Source organism: Atractosteus spatula, chromosome 1, assembly GCF_055471065.1.
Source record: "Atractosteus spatula isolate fAtrSpa1 chromosome 1, fAtrSpa1.hap1, whole genome shotgun sequence".
Classification (NCBI taxonomy): Eukaryota; Metazoa; Chordata; class Actinopteri; order Semionotiformes; family Lepisosteidae; genus Atractosteus; species Atractosteus spatula.
Window position 1 is genome coordinate 51,572,805 of NC_142706.1, and position 22,394 is coordinate 51,595,198.

The 22,394-nt window shown below is 37.3% G+C and overlaps 1 protein-coding gene across 1 annotated transcript in view; it reads right to left on the reverse strand.

Annotated features, from left to right (window-relative positions):
- Positions 1-22,394, reverse strand: part of inpp4b (inositol polyphosphate-4-phosphatase type II B) — a 407,152-nt gene that overhangs the window by 225,343 nt on the left and 159,415 nt on the right. Inside the window, exons 5-6 of the mRNA XM_088920878.1 lie at positions 10,558-10,749; positions 7,168-7,215 (exon numbers count right to left, since the gene is read on the reverse strand). Coding sequence (XP_088777004.1) covers positions 7,168-7,215; positions 10,558-10,749 — 240 coding nt within the window. The remainder of the gene's footprint in view (positions 1-7,167; positions 7,216-10,557; positions 10,750-22,394) is intronic.

Below are 22,394 nucleotides of genomic sequence, written 5' to 3' on the forward strand. Positions count from 1 at the left end.
GCTGACACAGAGAGACAATTCTGTGTGGTTCAGATTTAAGGTATTTTTCTGTCTGATAAGAGTTTCCTGATATGGAACAACTTCCAGGGCTGAGATTCTCCAGCCACCCTCATGAATGGTCATCTCTGGCGCCTTACAGTCTGGGAGATTCCAAGGGAGAGTCGCATCCCAAAGTGTTTACAACCCCAAGGTCAGAGAGCATTGTTACTCATCCTCCACCTCGATCAGCCAATCAGGAACTGGCAGAGCGGGGTAACCCCACGTGGGTCTCGAATGCCCGCGAAACTTTCTACCAATGAACGACCGTAGTTCCTCCAGATAAAAGAGGCAGCACAGGGCGTTCTCAGACTCAGCTCGGACAATCACGTGACGGCCAGTGTGTTTCAGTGCCAGGACTTTACCTTTTCTAAGAGTAGAGACCGGAGGTCGCTCGCACGTAACCGTCCGATGTTAGCCCAGCAGCAAGCCTTGTGAAACCGCCGGTAACCCACCGTGAATGCTCGCCTGATCGATAAGTGAACTACGGTTGGAACTGTTGACAGCTGAATCTTAGTATTCAGGACTAGCACTACATCGGGAATTAAGTGTGACCCACAGTCACTTTTCATGTGCACAATCTCTGCTAGTTAAGCCAGGACTAACTAGCCAGGTCCTCAGAGAGGCACTGCCAGCGCGCCACAGCAGGAATCTCTCCCTCCTTCTCCCACACCTCCAGCTGCACCAGGACTGGTTGGCCCCGAGCCAGAGGATGCCGCCTGGATGCAGCAACAGCCTGTCGCTGTTCCTTTGTGTCCACGGGAGATCTGAATCCACATAAATTGGATGAGCATTCAATTTAATTCATGAGTGATGTACTGTACTTGCTTTTGACTATCTAGTGTAGAAGTTGTAATCAAAAAGCTCATTAACAAAACGGTATAAATGAATGGTATACTGAATGTATCTATCTTTTGGTATTTATAACTTTTCATGATTGAATATATACCTTTTGTATTCTGCAAACCTTCACTATAAGATCTGTTATATATTATATGCACATTTTATGTATTAATAAATGTATTCTCGTGTATTAGTATCCTGTGTCTGTGCATTGCTGAGTTGTTCCGCAGGGTCGATTTTCGAATAGGCATCGAAGAATCATTTTGTGATTTACTGCTACAATTAATAATTGTCCCAGTACATGCACAAGAGTAGAGACCGGAGGTTGCCCGCGCGTGACCAAAGTATCCGCCCGATGTTAGCCCAGCAGCAAGCCTCGTGAACACACCCGTATGACAGGGTGCAGATACAGTAGGGCTGCCACCTGGCTGGCTAGCAACCTGGACATTTTATATGCACCTGTTGCAAAGGAAACAACTTTTGTAAATGTTGGAAGCCAGGTACATACAGTAGTATCATAAACAAAGGAACATAAGAAAAGCTAGAGGAGGCCAGTCAGCCTGTCTAGCTCACGTCATTAAGAAAGGGTGTACAGAAGGTACAAAAAACATGATTTTTTCTGTCAACAGTTCAGGTACAGTATATATCTCTGCCAAAGTACTGTCACTCAAAATGTAAGTCCTAGCATATCACAGCTGATGAAATTTTACAGCTTTCTATGCCAGCAACACACAAATGTGTTCCCACAATGGTCTATATGAGTGCAGTGCAGTTTGTGAAGAATGTATCCCAGTCTAAATATTGCAAGTAGTGGACTTTGCTTTGTTTTTCACAAACTAATCACATTTTCAAAAGAAATAATTGTATTTTATTCCTTTGTTGGAGAAATGGTACGTTTTATTGTGGCAGCATGGTGATGCAGTTGTTAGCATTGCTGCTTTGCAGTGCTGGGGCACTGGCTTCAACTCTGAATCTGGAGTGCTATCTGCGTTTGCATGATCTCCCCATGGTCGCATGGGTTTCTTCTGGGTGCTCCGGTTTCCTCTCAAAGTACAAAGATATTTGGCGTTTGGGAAAACTGACCCTGATGTGAGTGAGTTTGTGTCTGAGTGTGCCCTGTGATAGACTGGTTTCTCATCCAGGATGTACCCTGCCTTGCACCTCTTGCTTGCTAGGATAGACTCCAGGCTCCCCACAACCCTGAATTGGTTAGAAAATGGATGGATGTTTTATTTGGAGAATGTTAGATTGAAGGGAGCTATACATTTCAGGGCACCTGGATTACAGGACAACCTTGCATTCTATTTCATTTTGCAGAGGAGCCACCAACCAATGGGACTGCATACATATACTGTATCTTCTCATGGTAGTCCCAGTGATACTGTACATGTGAGCATTAGTGTAACTTAAGACTTCAATCCATAGGCGAAAAATACAGAACATCATGCTGTCTCTAAGACAGAGGAAGCCACAAAGTTAAGCATCTTAAGGTGGTAATACCTTAAAAAAGTGTGTGTAAAACAGCACACTGCAGGACAGATTTTAGATAAGAAGACACTCTAAGATGACCTTCAGAAGGAACACCAGATTAACGCTTAACAACACTGTAGGTCCCTCTCTATCTCAGAAACAAAGACAAGCATCCTGCACTAAAACGGAACTTGTTTTGCAGAGGCAACGCATAGACGGAAAACAAAGTTCAGTCATCTGCAGATCCTCAGGAAGATCTTGGGTGAGGGGGGGTGAGATCCATACCAAAGTGTCACCTAGAAATGGCAAGTGTGCCTAAAAGACAGAGGCAGCCTACAACCTAGGGGAACGAGATAGGAAAAAAAAATATCTTCATGGGACTCAACATAAAACTGCACATGGTACATGGAAAATGTTGTCAAGTACACTTTCAAAAATGCTGACCATTGACCCTCACTCTAAAGGGGCTGAAAGTATTGCAAGAATTGAGCAAAGGACCATATCCTGACTCCTCCACCCAGACACTACTGGTTGAACAGTAGTCATTTATAAAAGTAGAGCTGCCCTGTAGTAGGTGCCCTTGCATTCTAGACATAAACTCTAAAGCCGACAAAAACCCATATTTACCATACTGTGGGAGTTGGGCATCACAGTGTGCCCTGAGTTGGAGACAACAAATCCACTTAATGCTGAATCTGCCAAGGTTGACTATCCCCAAGTAGAATGAATCAAAGCTTATTTCCCCCTTAATGAAAGGTGAATGGTGCCCTCAATAGGTGGACAGAAAATGAAGCTCAGAGGTGATCACGACATTGGGGAGTGGCAGGATCCAGTTGTCTACAAGCCTTGCTGTACAAGCCAAAGTTAGGAGCAGCTCATTGGAACATCTGTGAGGCTATTGGTTACCTGGGCAGAGGACTTTAATACTTTCAAAATAGTGCAACCTACAAATCACAATATACTGTTGGAAGGAGTCAGGTGACAGAGCCTCCCGGTACACGCAAAGAAGGACAATGGTTTTGAAGCCTCTAGCAGAGAATGATCCAGCGGTGAAGGCCTTTTTCCAGACCACTCAATAAGATCACTTTAGACACACTTTAGACAGACCCATCAGGGAAGGGAGCTTCCCTAGATGCTGTGACTTTGGGGTCTCTAGAAGAAAAACCTGTAAAAGTCCTTCTCCCTCCATCCCTTTGTAGTGATATATGGAATTTTAACCCTTTAACAGGACATGGTGGAGAAGACGTATATCCCTCTTCTCTACCATGTACTTCACACGAAGTATGAAGTGTGAAACATGGTCAGGGCCACCCTCTGGGGCTTCTTTCCGTAAGTATTGCAGCTTTGAAAAGCTGGCATTATGAATCACAGGCAACTGTACAGTTACTGATAAGTCCCATTACTTTCCTTTGGTGCACACCCTAATTTAAAGTAAGTGGCCTGAATACAGCCTGGAGGCATGCTGCCTAGGATCCTTCCAGAAATTAAGAATGCAGTAAAGGAGAAGGGAGTACAGATGCACTGAGCGCTCAAAGCAGGACAGGCTCAGAGAGCACAGAGATGCATGTTCACAGGGTACACAGGTAGGCAGAAGGTAAAACAGCTGTGGACACTGCAGGTGCAAACCCACCACACAGCAAGAGGGACAGAGGTAAGTGTGGATCACTCAATAGAAGAGGCAAAGGCCAGCATACCAGTGGATACACACACACTCAAAACAAGGCAGAACTAGCTCAATCTCATAGGTAGGTAGAAAACAAAAGAGGAAGAGATAGACCCATGGGATCTCTGTACAGGTGAAAACAGGGTGTCTTTCTCCTTATTGGCAGGGCTGGTAGTGTTGGTGTAAGACCTCAGTCCTTCCCATCTTATGAATATATCAATATCCAATATTCCATTGGCTGACGTCTACTCTGTCTAATCTATTAAAAACATATGAATAAAGATTAAAACTTTTATGATTGTTTTTCTGTCATCCAGATCTGATTTTAAAGTGTCCTCATAATAAAACTAACAAACTTCAACATTTCAAGGTATTATTTTTTTTTGTTGGTACAATTGTGGCCAAGGGTGAGGACATCTTAAATATTTTTATGTGACAATGTGATGCGTAGAGTATCTTGAAAAACAAATACAATAACACCGATACTATATTCAGTGGTACGCTAGGAATAAACAAGATATATTTAGGCCTGATTTTTACAGAAGGCTTTTCTAATTCCTATGAAGCATTTTACAACAAGCATTGCAGGACTTGTTTTCCAGGCATTTATAAGAATCCTATTATGGGTTACTAAAAGCAAGCATATTTCCTCATAAAGAACCAGCACCCTTTCCCTAATGGATGTGATTGTTCAATATTACATTCAGTGCATCCTCCACCATACCCTTATGTACCTAATGCATCTCAGTTACTGTATCTTCAATTTAATCTAGAATTTTAGAATACAATCTCAGTGCTGTTAAGGCTCTATTTTCAAAAGACAAATAATGATTTGAATGAAATTTACTACCTATCATTACATTTTTATGAAGATAGTTAATTAGCTATTTTAGGGTGGATACAAATAAAAACAACTTGATATAGTAATGAAGTTGAAGTAATGAAGCTCTGGAAACACAATATTAAGATAGAAATCCTTCTACACAATTAGAAACTGACAGGTGTCAATTGTTTATATAGATGTACTGTACACAACCCACTTGAACCCATTTGAAGTTCAAATGTATTTCTTACACTTTTGAATTTTAATTACATTCCCAAAAGAAAGTTTTCTGTTTATATTTTTTAACCAAAGTAACATACGGTTACTCTGGTTTAGTTACTTTAGTTACTTCAGAACAGGCACATTATGTAAATTGGGAAAAAAATACCTCTCAAAAAGATGAAGAATAGATCTGTTTGTTTAGTTAATGTCAGCCATAAATCTGTCATAAGAGAAAAGGATTTCATGCCAAGGGATGTTGGTACAGTATGTAGAAATATATGTGGAAAAAGCTACAAATTATATTCTGAGGTGCTGTGAGCTTTCAGGAAATTCAGGAAATGTCTTGGTAGGATCATCCTATGATCAAGGTCCTAAAATGAGTTACAAAGATCCTGTCATCTCTAGCCTGCTTTCTTATGGTAATGGAAATAGAACTTTCCCCACTCTGCCCTACCTTACTCCTGCACCAGGGGCAGGCTAGTTCATTCTCCACACAATTTAAAAGTACAGTTTCTCCTGTAGGTTTTTTGGGGGTAGACATGAAACAAAACACTCAAAGAAAAAGGCAATTAGCTTGTTATATAATATTGCTTCTGAGGATAAGCATGTAATAAGACTGTCCAGTTTCTAAGAAATTTCCAATGCCAGATAGTTACAGTATTTGACCCTCTGTATAATATCTATATTCTATATTCATTTAAATATAAATCTTATTTTTATTATGCATATCTTATTTTGAAGTTACTGCATAATTACAAAGGTCTTTTGGAGTATTTCAGTTTTCTGTCATGTACTGTATAAGCATTTCTAACAGTGGTTGCAATAAATAATGATTAACTGCCAATCACACCATAAAAGCTTGGCAAGTGTTACTGTGAATCATTTAAACAGATGAATGGAAAGATAGAAAACACATTGGAAACACACTTTGATTATTTTGTTACAGTTCAGTTCAGTTTCTTTGGCACATAGTGACATTGCTACAAGGATGTTTTCAACCCTGTAGATACTAGAAGAGCTCCAACACAGTAGCACTGGCTAAAGTTCAAATGTTGCAGCACATTTAATGAACTGTGCTATGAAGAAAAAGTGCCAGATGGGTCCCATGTATACTATCGAAGACCAAGAGGATATGCACCGATTTGTCTGACAGATTTCAGATTGAGGGTGATGAATTTTAGGCACACATAGTGACATGTGCTGACACTTAAGTCTACAACTAAGAACCAGGGAGTAAATGGGAAAGCATGAAATGGAAGTATACTGTACAAATTCAACAGTGAGAAAGAACTTCAAGTCTAAATATTTCATGGAAAAACACAAGAGAATGATCTTTTGATTTCAATAGCAATGCAGCTACACTGTACGAAGGAATCTGTATTGTCATTATTATGGCATCACTTGCTTGTGTCCTACCTTCACTTAACTGAGACCCTCAATCACAATGTAATTGTCAATTAGGTGAGGGTAAATCTACATTAAACTAGTTATTTAATCTTTCCTATACCTTGGCTGAGATGAGCTCTCTTTCTGAATTCTGTCGCTTGGCAGCATGTAAAAACTGGGTTCAACACAGGCAGGAGGATATGACCCCAGCATAAGATGACAGGACAATAAATCTGTGAGGCTGTGATGGTAGACTGGAGACTTATGCTGGAAACTCCAAATTAGAGAAAAGAAAACAAAAGCCACGATTTTCCCTGTGGGTAAATTGCACATCTAATCAATTCAGTATGGAGTGGGCAGCTCGCCCAGAGTGGAAAATAAGGATAGAAATGTTCTATATTAAAAAAGAAAAGAAAAATCAATCACAGGCAATTGGTATCTGTTCAAAAAAGCAAAGCTTTCAGTAAATCACACTACTCTGTTACAGATACTTTAACAATACCTGGCAGTATATTAGAAGGAATTCTGCTCCAAGTATACTACACTTCAATATTTTAAAGAGACAATAATAATTGTCAAGGTAATTTCCTCCTAATTAGAATAAGGTGTGTAAATGAAAACTGATAAGTAATGTGGCATTTAATGTAAAAGCTCCTTTGGGTTCATTACAAACTAAAGATGACATTTAACAAAAAGACAGCTGAAAAGCCAAAGATGTACTTACCTAGGCTAAACTCTACATTCGGCAGCTTTGGAATCATTACTGCACCAGCTGTGGAAGAAAAAACAGATAAGCAAAAAATCAGATACTGTTTTGACATATGATGCTAATGATAATCTGGTGATAATATATTCCAGATCCATCAACATAAAAGAAAAGCAAAGTTGATATCAAGTGACATAACATGCGAAGTGTGTATCTAAACAAGAGACAGAGCAAACTACAGATATCAAAAAAGATGAAACATTGGTCAAGGAAAACAAAAAGATCACCACTTTTTTGACGATAAACAAGACTTTCAATAATGCAATGCAAAGTAGAATTGTCTGTGTAGCTAACATACTATAAATTGTAAAGAACACTTAGTTCTGGAGATACCACAGAAAAAATAAACCTCTTTCATTTAATTCAAATTAGAAATTGACAGTTTTCTTCTTTAAAACTGGCACAGACGTGCAGCAAGTGTGGAATTGTTAATTAATGGAGTCAATTTGAACTGAGATGACAAAGACTGATATTTCAATACTGATAAAGCAGCAGAGTAAAACTATGTCAATGATTTTGCACATTTTTTAAAGAATGAACAAAATGCATGAAATGCAGTATCTCTGAAAACCCTTAATGATTGATAGTGGTAGCAATTCAGATTATGCTAATAGGATGTAGCATATTTCTTCTATTACAGAACATGTCAGAGTATAAGTTATCAAACATTCATTGCCTTGAGTTCCTTCCTGACGCATCTTGGCACTGATTTTTCTGCATAAACCACCAGCTACATTTTAATGTTGTGCTTATAAGAATGAAATCATTGCACACACACAATCACAAAAATTAATCCTTTGAACATTATTCCTTAAATCATTGGGTGAAATAAATTTTAAAGCCTTAGAGTCTTTCAGTGATTTATTTCTCACTGAACTCTAAAGCTCCAGTTGTACAGTACATTATACACCTGTGTGCCAACGAACATCAGTGCCAACAATTCAATTTAAGGAACTTATATTCCTTATAAGTATATTCAGTTTATTGCTGTTGTCTGAATACAATTAAATAAGTGTGTGCATGATTGCACTGATCTTTATGCCCTGTTTTAAGCATCTCCACTAAAGGACCTTTTAGTTCATTAAATAAAGTCTGAACCATACTGTACATGCCTTTGTTAATGGACGGAAATGGAAAAAAATGCAGTAGTATAAAATGCACAGGCTTGAGAAATATGAACATACAGTAGCTGTCAGGCAAGCTATGTGGATTTGCTTGAAAGGTGAATAAAATGAGGTGTGCCTAAGAGCAATGTGTTTCATCTGTGTAGAAATAACAGAGAACGTAGCATTTATCACCTTTTGTCTGTGAAAGAAATAATATATGCAGAGGTGCAGAGTTATTTCTCTAAGGTGGCAGCATTAATGAATACTCTGGGATTTGAAAGTCTGTCTCAGTGATGTTCATTTAACCCCCTGGTGTACCCATTGTAGGCTATAGTTTTACCAGTAATATACAGTAGCATATTTATTTCTTCTTTGATAAGCAGTACATCTTATCCTCTGAAGCATGAGTTTCCATTAAACAAAACATGTATAGCCAAAGGGGAACTTTGGGTGACAGAAGGCTTATTCCTTTGCTTTCCTTATAAACACATCTAAAGGCGTAATTCGTGGAAAACAGTATAATTGACGCTCATAAATTATTTCACCCCGTAATCCTGCATTTAAGTTTTACAAGGACAGATCTCATTCAGAGTATTTCTGCTTGAAGTTGGATTTGCATACATCAAACTGGTATAAGCGTGTGCAGTAACAAGTGTAATTAAATGGGTAAACAAAGAGTTCTTCTTTAACCCTTTCGGTGTTTTCACACCAGTTATGAAGACGGAGTCAATATTCTGATTAAGTTCATTTTGTTTACATTTTGAACTTGTGAACTAGGAATGTTAAAACTTGCATTTAGGGCTGCCTCATCTTCTTCACCCTCCAGTAGATGTGAGAGAAATATTAAAGTAGTTAAAGACGATAATAAGAAACACATCAGGAATCAGAGCAGGACAGGTTTTCTATTATACCTTTTGGTCAAAACCTTAAACTGACACTGGAAAAGTACTAGAAAATAACAATAACATGATTATCACCAAATACCTCTGCTATAGATTCACTTCTTTCAATTTCTTGTTCAAGCAGACATCATTTTAAATATTTGAGCTCAGTAAACAAGACAAGCATCAAATATTGCTTCTGGTTTTACGATCTGAAAAGTATGGAGTGAATACATACTGTTTCTCTTAAAGTACATTTTAAGACCTTTAAAATAAACCTGATTGGAAAAGTATGAAAACTTCTTTATTTTTAACTTTGAAATGAATGTCTTGTTTCTTCCCTGAAACATTAGATGAATCCTCTATTATTATCTAATTAAAATTGCAATGTGGATTCATTTGTTAGCTCTGTGTCGCTTTTGAACAGGAAGGTAAGTAGAGTGCATAATCAGAGTTTGTGGAACATAAAGAATTTACTCTAAATGAAAGACATTACAGTACATTTTAACCAAAAAACATCACACACTGATTCCACACACTTTATCTTCAATAAGCAAATGATGATGCTTAACGTTTTTATGCATCGACTGTAAAATCCTTTATTATCACAAACAAAATACACAGGCTTTCTGACTGATTTAAATTCCTTCATTTTACAACCTTCAAAACCCCACTAATGTGTCCAAAGGAGGATATTCTGTGGACTCCATGGTTCTCTAATTTTATAGTAATAATGTCATTTGTTCTGTATGTTTTGTCTCTGTTTCTTTGACATTATTCTAATTTTGTGCTGTGTCAGCACTAACCCAAAGACAGAAACCACTGACAAGCATACAATATTTTTTTTGTAATTTAAAAAAATGTTGTATAGTATAGATCAAAATGACAAGACTTTTCATACAGGAAGATTAGTGGAGTGCATTATCATAATGTTTTTGGGAAACAGAAGAAAAGCTCTGCTAGTGGGGATATAACTCTAGTTTGGAATATAATTCAGTGCCTTCCAAGCTTACGAATTGAAATGAATCGAGAACTATTTTAAATGTGATTAATTTATTTTAATAAAGGCTCCAATCACTTTTCATGCACAACAAGGAAAAGTCATCTGTAAGAAAAAGATGGATCAACGGCCAGTAAAATTTGCATCCTAAAAAGTAATTTCTGAATAATTTCTTCTTCACATTTTTTTTTGCTACATGAGATTTGAATGATTCTAGGAATGCAAAAAAAGTATACATCATGGGATGCAGTATTCAGACATCAGAAACACTGCTTGCAAGAGAGTTAGAAACAGAAGCTGCTAGTCAGAAGTACTGTACATTACAAGAAAGGAAAAGGAAGCACAAGTCTCAGTTACTCACCTGCCTGGGTTATTTCCCTGCCTAGGCTGTCTGCCGGCTCGCTGCCTTGAATTTCCATGATGAGCTGCTGAAGGTGCCGGATCCTTTTTTGCAAACCTTCAGAGTTTGCCTCTCGGAGTGCCACAATCCAGGATTTGCAGTCAGATTTGCTGAAGGCTTCGAGGTAAAGATCTGGTTCTCCACTCTCAAACTCTGCACTCAGAAAGCATTAACACACCTTCAGAAAACCAAATACGGTACAACAGATACAGAGACATAGAAGGCATTGAGGGAGAGGCGGGTGAAGAGTATTAAAAGGAAAGGTAGGGCAGGATTGATGTTGTGTATAATACAGACTTTTATTCATCCATCTTCTCTGTCACGGAATCACATACCCTAATAGTCTGGGATCAAACCCCTGCTGCTTCAAATTCATCCACGCTGCTTAGCCCAAGCAGTGCAGCAGTTTTCCCTAAAGCAATTAACGTGTTAGAAAACTAGGTGGCGGAATTATCAAACTAAGAAGCAGCTGCTTGGTGAAATTCTCCTACTCAGCAGGTAGCCATCAGGGCTGTTCGCTTTAGCTGGAATTCAGTACATTGAGCAGCAGAGGCTGCAGCAGAAACAGCAGTAGCTTCAGCAGCTGCAGCAGCAGCACACAGCAATTCAACAAAAGGGGCCAGTGGGATTTACCGAGGTGAATGTGTCCATCATTTCTTTCATGAGAACTGTCCTTTATGCACAGCCTACCATCCATCCCAGCCAGAACACTGCTCATCAGTATCTAGAGATAATGCAGCATGACAACTCATCCGTGAGGCGTCAACAGGTTGTACATGCAAAGCTATGGAGCTCATTACTACCAACTGAGTCACTTGCTGCTCTGTTACACAAAAGCTTTTTGCAAATTGCTTGGATGGGGGGGGGTTGCTGAATAGTGAGGACTACGATAAGAAAGAGTGTATGCTGGAGGAGATGTTACACAGACAAGCTTGAGTACTATTTCCTAGGCAGTGCAGGACAAAGAAATTACTCCCCCCCACCCCCCCACCCGCCTATTTCTGGAGAACTGACAAAGGAGATTTTAAATTTAAGGTCATTTATATCGCTAATTTTTGGCAGCATAATTAAAGTCAAAGTGAAGTTTATTCAGTCTGACATTTAGCAATACATGCACAATAAAGAAAGTGCTCTGGTTCACTGCACTTTAAGATTACCAGTGCCAGAAATTGTACCACTCCTCAGTCAATTCTCCTGGAAATATGTAAATAGTTCAACTGAATATTTGGTCACAGATAACTGGAGTATTAAGGGGAATGAATGCATGCCAGAGATCCCTTAAACTGCATTTATAGTTGATTGCAAAAAATTAAAAATCCTGAGCAATAAAAGACATTGGCAAGCAAGGAAGATTAAGAAGTTGGTGACTAACACAATTTAGGTGTTCCAGGTAACTAACTAATAACCTGTTAATCCCATGGATAGTCTCCTTCAAATAAAAATGTATACTGTATGTGATTACCGTGTATGTTGTTTAACATGTACAGAATATTCACAGTACAAAGGTATAACAAAGGTTTGAAAGTTGGAAAGTTTACAAATCAGGTATAATGGGAAGTGTAACAGCACAAATGCACGTACAGATGAAGAAATGCTCAAAAACATCTAGAGTGGGCTCTATATATTATGCTCCTTCGGATGAGATGTAAAACCGAGGTCCTGACTCTCTGAGGTCATTGAAAATCCCAGGGCATTTCTCAAAAAGAACAGGGGTGTAACCCCGGCGTCCTGGCCTAATTTCCCATTGGCCCTTACCAATCATGGCCTCCTAATAATCCCCATCTATGAATTGGCTTCATCACTCTGCTCTCCTCCCCACTGATAGCTGATGTGTGGGGAGCGTTCTGGCGCACTATGGCTGCCGTCGCATCATCCAGGTGGGGCTGCACATTGGTGATGGTGAAGGGGATTCCCCACTACTTCTAAAGCCCTTTAAGTGGAGTGTCCATAAAAGCACTACATAAGTGTAAGGAATTATTATTATTATTAAATAATTCAATAAATTATTAATTTATTATTAAGTTGATAAAAAAGGGAAAGAGAAAAAAGTATAGGAAGGATAAAATATACCTGAAATGTTCAGCTCAAAGAGCATATAGCAAGCCAGTCAAGGTGGTAACTTGAAGGATTAGAGTTGTCTTGACATCACACAAATAGAGATACAGGAGCATAATGTACAGTTCTAATGTTAACATTTATACAGTTAAAGAACAAACATTTTCCATCAGGCATATACGGTAATATGAAAAATACAGAAATAAAAGTTTGACTGACTTCATTTTTAAGGCCACATAATACTGTATAAGCCTGGCTCAAAGCCTAGCAATCAAGTTAAAGATTGACAATAAAAAGGCAAAACATACAGAAGGGTGATATTTACCACTAAAGACACTATCAAGAGATAGAGTTCTGGGATGCCAAAGAGTTATCTTTAAAACAGACACACAAATTGTTCAAAAGGACTAAACAAATGCCAAGAGGTCAAAGTCAAATTAGTTTTAAAGAGCTGTTGCAAGCCTTTTCCAGTGTAGCACACAGAATAAAGCATACACAGCTTGCCAAAATGTACATCAACTGGCCTGAGGAGCTGTATGTATTTTTTTTCTTAAGGCACAGACCAACATTCATATAGGGACAAAAACAGAGAAAACAATGAAAAGTTTGTCTTGATTACTTTCAGACTTCGAGGTTGCTTGAGGGAATGGAAGGGAATGGAAATACTGTATAGCAAATTACTGAGAAACTGCTAAGTCATGAAATCATCCATAACTGGTCATACACCCATGAGATCTACATTTACAATTCTGTTTAAAATGATTTGTTTTCCAAGCACAGTATCAGTTTTTCAAATACAGTTGATATGAAAGGATTTACTGTAATTCTGTAATTTTTAAGAAAAAACATTTCAATCTAAACTATATTCATATTCCTACATTACCATGCATTTAATGTGCTCATATCCATCAGTATAAACAGTTTATTTCAGTCTGCACTGCTATCTTATTAAATAGAAGCAATGATCACTCATGTCATACATAAAATCTGTATGTATTATCTTAGCAGTTATTTAACAGTTTATGACCCCATGAATGGTATTCTAAACTGTACAGACATGAGATTTCCAATATGACTAGAACAACCAATTACCACTAATGTGATGAAAAATACAGCACAAATGACAAAAGCTTGATATCTGCTGAACTCAAGGTTTTAGTTTTCATTAGATATAAGTGAGTTCTGTGTTTAAGCCTGAGGTGAAATGTACTATATATATATACTAAAGAAAAAGACTATGTTTTTCAAATAAAACAACTCCAAGCATTGCTGAATCTTCAGTGAAAGAAACAGCATCACTTGAATTTTCTTCACCCAACCTTGTACCAGTTTGTCTAGTCTTGCATGCCAGCAAGTTAAAGTGTGATGAATTGCTCCTGCTGCTTTATAGAGCAACAAGAAAACAGATGAATACATTTTCTTTTGAAAGGCATTTTGACCCTTTCCTTCTCCCAAAAAAAGTCATCTGTGATAAATGTTTTCTTTTTCTGGATTAATGAAGTGTGGAAAGAAGCAGTGACCGGCCCATTAAAGTGAAGCAGATCTAAAAAAAACTCTGATATGCCAAAGAAACAGAACAGAATTCTGGAATGATCTATTAAGATTAATAAATTTCTTTTAGAGCAGCACATTTCAAGCAGCCTCATTACAATCTGACTGATAGGAGGTGCAGATATAAAATCAATAGAGAGTCAAGAAGTGGAAAAAACAAAGAAAAGCATGTCCTTTAGTATATTCTGCCCTGCATGTTGCACATGAGTCTTTTAGTGTCACCCTGGTCCTTAGAATTTTAAAATAAATGCATTCCTTTCTTTATTTTTAAAGAAAGACTTTTTAAACTTTGGAACAAGTGAAGGTTACTCCTACTTTGGAATATAGGAAGAAAAACTGTAATGTTCTGGCTGTTAAGACTTCTTCAGGTGTGAACAGAAGAAGGCTTAATCTTAAGCCTTAACCCCTCACACCTAAAGAAGACTTAATAGCCAAAACATTGTATTTTTCTTTCTACTTTTCAGCATGGAATTAACCTTCAATTGTACCTTTGCAGCGAAAGCAAGCTGACACAGCTCCCTGCTCAAACCTATTTTTAACTTTGACCCATTTGAGAAATATATACTGAGCATAATAAAGAAAACTATCACTTATAGTGTAACTGCTGCAAACTCACTGTTATTATCAGAATCATGATAACCTCTTTTTTGTAGCAGGTGCGGTGACATTTTATTGAACAGGCAAGACATTGGTTAACTCATTAAGCTGATAAACATTTGCCCTCATCAGAAATGATCAATAAGGGGTTCTACCGTGAAAGTCGCAGGCTATTAGCTTATGTGGCCACCATTGAAAGTAATTCAGGCTGTGCATTTGTTTGCTTTGCACCAGGTTACAGATGATTTCTCATGGGATTCTGCAACCTCTAGGGATGATGTCTCGTCGGAGAGACATCCCATTCCTCTCATAGAACCAGTAGAAGCATGTGCCTGTTCACTGGTCTCTGAGCCCCAAGATGACACCCATCATCCCAGCTCAACCTTGTAATGCTCAATGGGACTCAAAACTGGCACACCACAGCATGCTTGTTGGGCATGTTGCTAACAATGCCATACCAGAAAAAATCAAACCTGTTACAGAAACCACAGCAAACTAAGCACCTACAAACAGGCCCTAAGCTGATTCTAGCTTACTGATAGGCAGTATGATCACTACTGATTATAGCCTCCCAGAAGTCAAGGTATTCTAATCAGGACCTAAAACCAAGAACTGTCTCGAATATGGAATGTCTGAACCATGTAAGAAATATCCAAGACAGCAGAATGTTGGCATGATAGCTTAAACCCCCAACAAGGGCAGCAAGAGAGATCAAAAGCGAAATCACAGGACTTGATCAATGTCACACAGTGCAGACAGGCTGCTATCAAACACAAGTGGAACTCTGTAGTGAAAAAATCATTCAGCACACTTGTGAAGTCCAGCCTCCAACATAATGAAAGCACAAAGGAGTTGATCTCTGGAACATAACCATTCCTTTCTGTGTTCTTCTTTCTTAGTTTTCACTAGGCTTGAAATGGGTAAACCATTTCATTTCCTGTATCCAAACAAATTCTCTGCTTGATGAGGTGATTTAGTTCGTAAGCAATAAATTTCTTGAAGGTATCATGGTCACTCATGAATGAGCATTTATTCAAACTGATGCCAAAACATTTAATCAATATCCAAAATCTGTATAATTAGAGAGGGTCACAACTGAGTGTGATGCTGTTGGGATGAGGGTCAGCATTTTTAAATCTGAAAATCCAGAAAAGAGCAATCCGGAAAAGAGTGGATTGTTTTATCCAAGTGAGGGGGGAACGTCTGTCCCAAGTGGAGGAGTTAAAGTACCTTGTGGTCTTGTTCACCAGTGAGGGAGAGGGGAATCATACTGTAAGATTGACCAGAGGATTAGTACAGTACCTGCCATAATGTGGCTATCCTCACCTATGGGTCATGAGTGTTGGGTAGTGACTGAAAGAATGAGATTGTTGGTAGAACTGGCGAAAATAAGTTTTCTCTATAGGGTTGCAGGCTTACTCTCCTTGGCAGGGTGAGGAGCTCAGCAATTCGTGAGGATCTTGGAGTAGAGTTGCTGCTCGTCCGGATTAAGAGGAGCCAGTTGTGGAGGCTCGGGGATATTTTGAGAATGCCCCCCGAGCTGGAGACCGTTGCTAGGGAAAGGGAAGTCTGGTCGTTGGTTACCAACGCGACCCTCGCCAGGTGTAAGTGGCTAGAAAATGATGATGCATTTTTCTAAAACTGTACAAGCACTGAGTGCATGTTTCTTCTGACATTCAATATAACTGAAGCAATTAGAATATAATTGGTATTAGTGGTATGTACAGTACTTTGGCAACAGATACAGGTAGTTCGGTTAAGCTCTTAATAGTCATTGGACTTTATATGCACAGAAATTCAAACCTTGATGTTATGGCACTATTTCATAATATTAAACAACATCTGGTGTAACTCTACCCCATACACACAAGACATTTTAAATAGCACAGGCCCGTACACCTTGACAAAAATCATTCACAAAGAGAGGAATGACTCACTTTGCTGCACCAAAAATTAAAGACAGGAATCCATGCTCAAAAATCTCAAACCTCGAACATTTTTAGAACTGTACCTTACACTTTTTACACTATGTGTTTTGGTTGGAATGTCTGTGAATTTTTATCAATTTTGAATTTTCACATTTTCTTTCCTCCTTTAAATTGTTGGTACAGAATCAGTGCTTGCAGCAAGTCTGTCCTGTCTTGATGCATAACTATACTCCTTGTATCTGTTCATTAAAGTACCGTATGTGTATTGCTGCTTTTCCTTCCTAGGTTTTGCTATAGTCGTGTCTGCAGTTGCAGCAGTAACTTACCCACAATGCAGAAATAGAAGCAGATCATAGACCATAAAAAACAAATAAAAAGGTAAAATATTAAATGTTCCACACAGAATAGTCTAAACAGTAATATTGTGTAAAAGCTTAAAAAAGCTTTGTAGCTCATAGGAAAACCTCTTAAAATTCTGTTAAGAACAGAATTTATTAACAAATCTCCTTTCCAGGATGTTTTTCTCTGATTGGAAGCTCAGGGTATTGTGAATAGTACTATCTTGTCTAAAAGGCACAGTATTTGTTACACAGTATGCATTGTTTCAAGGCTTGTAAAAGAAAACGTGTTGTGTGTACACATGTAATTGGTGAGAACTTGTGAGAGAAGAGAATTTAAGAGCAAAACAGCCAATCAACAGGTGGTGAATTAGATTTTTTTAGTTTTCAGAACAGTAATCAAGAAAAGAATGATTATTCGAGGGCATAGGAATGCATTTAAAATACAATCATTTGATTTATAATTCAATTTGACTGTCTTTGTGTAATAATTATTAAAAGAATGCAAGGCCAAAGTCTAACTAGGGTCACAATCCACTTTAACCTGTGACTAACAAATACCAAAGAAGTGTTATGTCAGTCTTAATAATCACAGACAAAAGAAGAATAAATGTGTTAGTCTTTCATGTCTGTGTTTTCAGAAGTGAAATTCCTACACTAAAGAGGTAGGCAAAATCACACAGTTTTATTATGGGATTCACAAATACAGTCTAGTATTCACCTGGTTGATGCCTATACAATGTAAATGGGTCATTAGATTTTAAGAACTTAAGGATTTAATGTGCCTTACTTTGAGATTGCCACTGTACATGGACTACAAGCCTGGTTATTGCTCTGTGTGAATGGTATTTGTCATGGGTTTAAGCACCAGCTTTAGAAAATTTTCTCTAAAGTTAGTTCTTATGCCCAGACTGGCCACAAAATGCCTTTAGACCATTTAAGTTTTTAAAAAATAATTCTTAATTCAAAATAATCAATTTAGTTATTTGTTCTCAACAGATAATGTTGAGCACATCACATTGGAAAAAACTAGGCCCAAAACACTACTGAACCTTGGGTAACTGCTGAGTGGCACCTGTAAGAAAACATATTGACTTCACCGTACATCAGATGTCCATTAATAGGTGTATGCTTGGAAAAGAGCAAATGGTACACTAAACATTAAGAACATGAAGAAAATAAGCAATTTGTTTTCTTGTGGGTTATCACTTCACCAACCTTTCTTGGACACATTTTAGATGAAAGAAAGCTGCAAAGAATTCACTGCAGAGCTCAGTAATAATCATGCTTGCCCCTTGGTTGTATTTTGAGATTTCACAATGATCTAAAAAGAGTACAAGGAAGGAGACAACACTGAGAGGCTCATAGTGCCTGATTTAAGGGTCTCAGAAGAGAAAACAACAAGACTTAAAAGCCTCATGGATTTGTTGAAAATATTTCATGAGCTACCTTTTTTTTCCTGAAGAACAAAGCTCTGCCTCAGATATCCACCATGTGACAAAATGAAGGAGCACATGGAGTTCCAATTTGAAAAATAAATCCTTTCTTCAAGGGACTTCAAATACAGACATCAGTTGTCTTATTAATTACAGTAAGTGGGCTAAATTCTCTGCAGGCATCTGCTTCACATCCAAATTAGCAGTGATATCAATCTGACTGACTGCTGACTGCACCAGGCACATTTGTACATCTTTTTAAAATTGTGCTCAACACAAAAAATAACATTTTCTATGTTTTCTACTTAAAGAAAGAAAATAACCAACTTATCTATAAATTATTTGTTTTGAAAAATCCTAGATTTAGTTTTCCTGAAAAAATGAAATCTAGCCTCTGACTTCTGAAGCATAACTTGTTTTAATCACAAAAACGCAACGGTGTTACATAAAACTGGGAATTCTGAAAAAGTCTTACCATTTCTGTTAACAGTTTATAGTTCAAAGATGAAACTTGTATTATTTGTACCAACACAGATCTAGCATTTTACTGCATTTTAAATTCATAATTACACATCCATCCTCTCAACTATACCATAGTAGTCATGCCATGTTGCACATATGGGCTTATTCAGTTTTCCATATGGTGTTCTGATCCATTATTTTTAAAGGTTAACCAAGTAAATAAAATAATCTGCAGAGAATTTATTAAATACGCACATAAATCCCCTCAAATCTGGAACATATTGTGTTTGTAACAGTGTTTCCATTTTATTTTCTTCATTCTGGCTTCTTTAAAATTTAACTTTATTAAATTTTTTACTGAACCGAAATACTGGCCTAGTGTTATAACTTCACACTGAACTTGTACTGCATTTGTGTTTCACTATTTACCTTTCTAGACATGAGTAAATATAAGTTCTGATAAAATATACTGCTACTCCTAATTTAATTTTGAAAGTTTTAAGGTGGTTATTGTTTAGGAAAACTGATCATCGCAAAGGAAAATCAGTTTGATTTTACTTGAAACTAGAAAATCTGGAGTCAATTTCAAACTGTGGAATGACAAGGTTTGCACTTACTTATAGCCTTATGTACAGTAAGAAGAAGTAATTTTTTGCACCAATGTACACAGCCACACAGTAGTGGATTAATTTAAATCTCCAAAATTGTTTTGTCACTGCTCCTCCAAATCATCTGGCTATTTAAATCACACTATAAATACAAACAGTACAATTACTACAGTAATTGTACTTAGTTGGACTGTGAAACACACTAACTTTATTACACAGTTGTATACATATTGTACTTACAGTAGTATATATACAGTATAAAAGGAAGAAAGAGAACACAACGTTTCGGCCGTGGAGCCTTCTTCAGGTGTGAAGAAGGTTCTTCACACCTGAAGAAGGCTCCACGGCCGAAACGTTGTGTTCTCTTTCTTCTTTTTTTCAGCATGGAATAAACCTATTACTTGTTCCTTTGCAGCCTACGCATGCTGACGCAGCTACCCACCTGAACTATATACAGTATAGTATAATTACATTAAAGAAAGGGGTTGTGTTGCAAAATTTTTCTGTATAAGGACTGTCTAAAATCTATCAGGAAATTTGACAATATGAATATTGACTGACCAAATACATGATTGATTATATATATAAAGGTATATGAAATTAATAACTGGATATATACGTCTTTATTAATTTTAAGTAAATCAATTTTTTCCAGTAAATGGCATCACTATATTGGTGACTTAAAACGACTATACTATTCAGTAGTATTCAGTACTATTCAGTAGTAGTAGTGTCTGTATTAATTGCGTGAGAGAGAACAGTTAGATTTGCTGGAAAAACTGACACAACTACAATTGCTTTTGTCAACACATCACATGGATGAAGACATGGCTTCTGCTTTCTGGGCCACTGGACACCTTTCTATTGCAAAGGCAACTCTAGTCATCCTGCCACAACAATCCACAAAGAAATTCGGAAATACTTAAACCAAAGACAAGGGAAAACAAAGTTACCTTGGGAACAAAGACCAAGTTAAATTAAAGAGGAAAAAATGATAGGGAAATTAAGTGCTTCTACCTAAATGCTAGCATCAGAAACTAATTAGAGGAGATAGAATCTACCACATTAGCAGGCAATTATGATGTTATTGCAATCATGGAAACCTGTTTAACCCTAAACAATGGAGATAAATGTAACATTAGTGGACACACTCCTGTTCCAGAGAGACAGAAAAGATATAAGAGGTGGAGCAATAGGACTACATATCAAAAGAGTATTCAGGTTCAAGAATGTAAGCTACAGAAATCAACAGTCTCTGAATTTATATGAGTCATTTATTTTAAAAAAATTATTGAGGTATACTGTGAGGAGTTTGCTATAGATCACCAAAGTTGTTAATTATAATTCAACATTGTATAATGAAATTAAGAATTTATGTGCATAACAAGTAGTTTTTATGGAAGACTTCAATTTTCCCAACACAGACTTGGAAATACCTCTAGGAATATCAGCAGCAGAAAATGACAAACTGACGCTGGATACACAGTTGATGACCCAGTTTGTCAGAGCACCTACAAGTGGAAATGGTTGAAAAGATCTTGTCTTGAAAAGAAGATGACAGAACTGAAAGAATTATATTTTTGAAACTGAAAATATGTATACCAAAACTGAGTAAATAAAAAGCTAAATAACAGTATACCACAAAGCAAATACAACTAATAGTACGACGAAAGGGAAAATAAAGTGCTTCATAAAAACAAAATGATCTAGATTAAGAATTAAAAGCACAGGGAAAGAAAACGACGTTAGAAAGACCAAGACACAAACTGAAAACAATAATGCAGTGGAGGATAAAATAAATAATAAAATGTTCTTTCAGTACTACAACAGCAAAAACACATCTGTCAGTACTAGCAGTACACAGCAAAAGATGAAGCAAAACATATTCAGAACAAAAAATGGGAAGCTTCTACAGTATGTACAGTATGGAAAGGGAAATAGCTGATCACTGAGGTGATCACCAAGGAAGAAGTCAACAACATTTCCCAGGAAGTGTAAGGTCAGAGTTTTAAGTATTAAATAGTATTAACTAAAACAGCCATTGACACACCTCTTTCAACGGTCACTCAAGACAAGGGTAGTACCCATGGACTAAAAAAGGTAAAACATTTAAATTAGCTCACTATACACCAATATACTGTATCTGGACTTCTATTAAATGTAAGATTAGCATTCTATGACATGGAAACAATTATTAGAATTGCATCTACAATATATGGAAATAATATCCCCCCCCAAAAAATTAAAGATAGGCCTTTCCCAACAAACTTGTTAAGAGTTTTCTGAACAAGTAACAACAGTTATGGACACATACATGGCATATGACATGGTAAATTTAGATTTTCAGAAGGTTTGTGAATATACAGTATTTCCTCATAAGCAATTAATTTTCAAATTGCAGGCAGTTGGCACTCAGGAAAACATGAGTAGATTTATAACTAGTTATAGAAAAAAAGGGTACAGATAAGGGGTGAATCAAATTAGTGGGGTACCACAGGGATTTTTACAGGGACCACCACTTTTCTTAATTTCTATAAATCTAAATCTAAATTTTATCATAATACTTATAGCCATTATGTGCCAACAGCTCCACTGGTAGAGAAGGTAGAAATTTCCTTATCAAATGAATTAAGTGGGAACTTTAGGAAGGCTGGACTGTACAATCTGCAATTTAACCAGAACACCAAGGTTAATTCCTCTTCTTTTAAAATGTGTCATGGTATCTTTAATGAGAAGGCAATCAGGACCTTAGTTTAACATCTCATCTGAAGTCGCTGGCCTTCTTGCATAGTAAAATACAGAAAACGTCACATTACAAGTGAT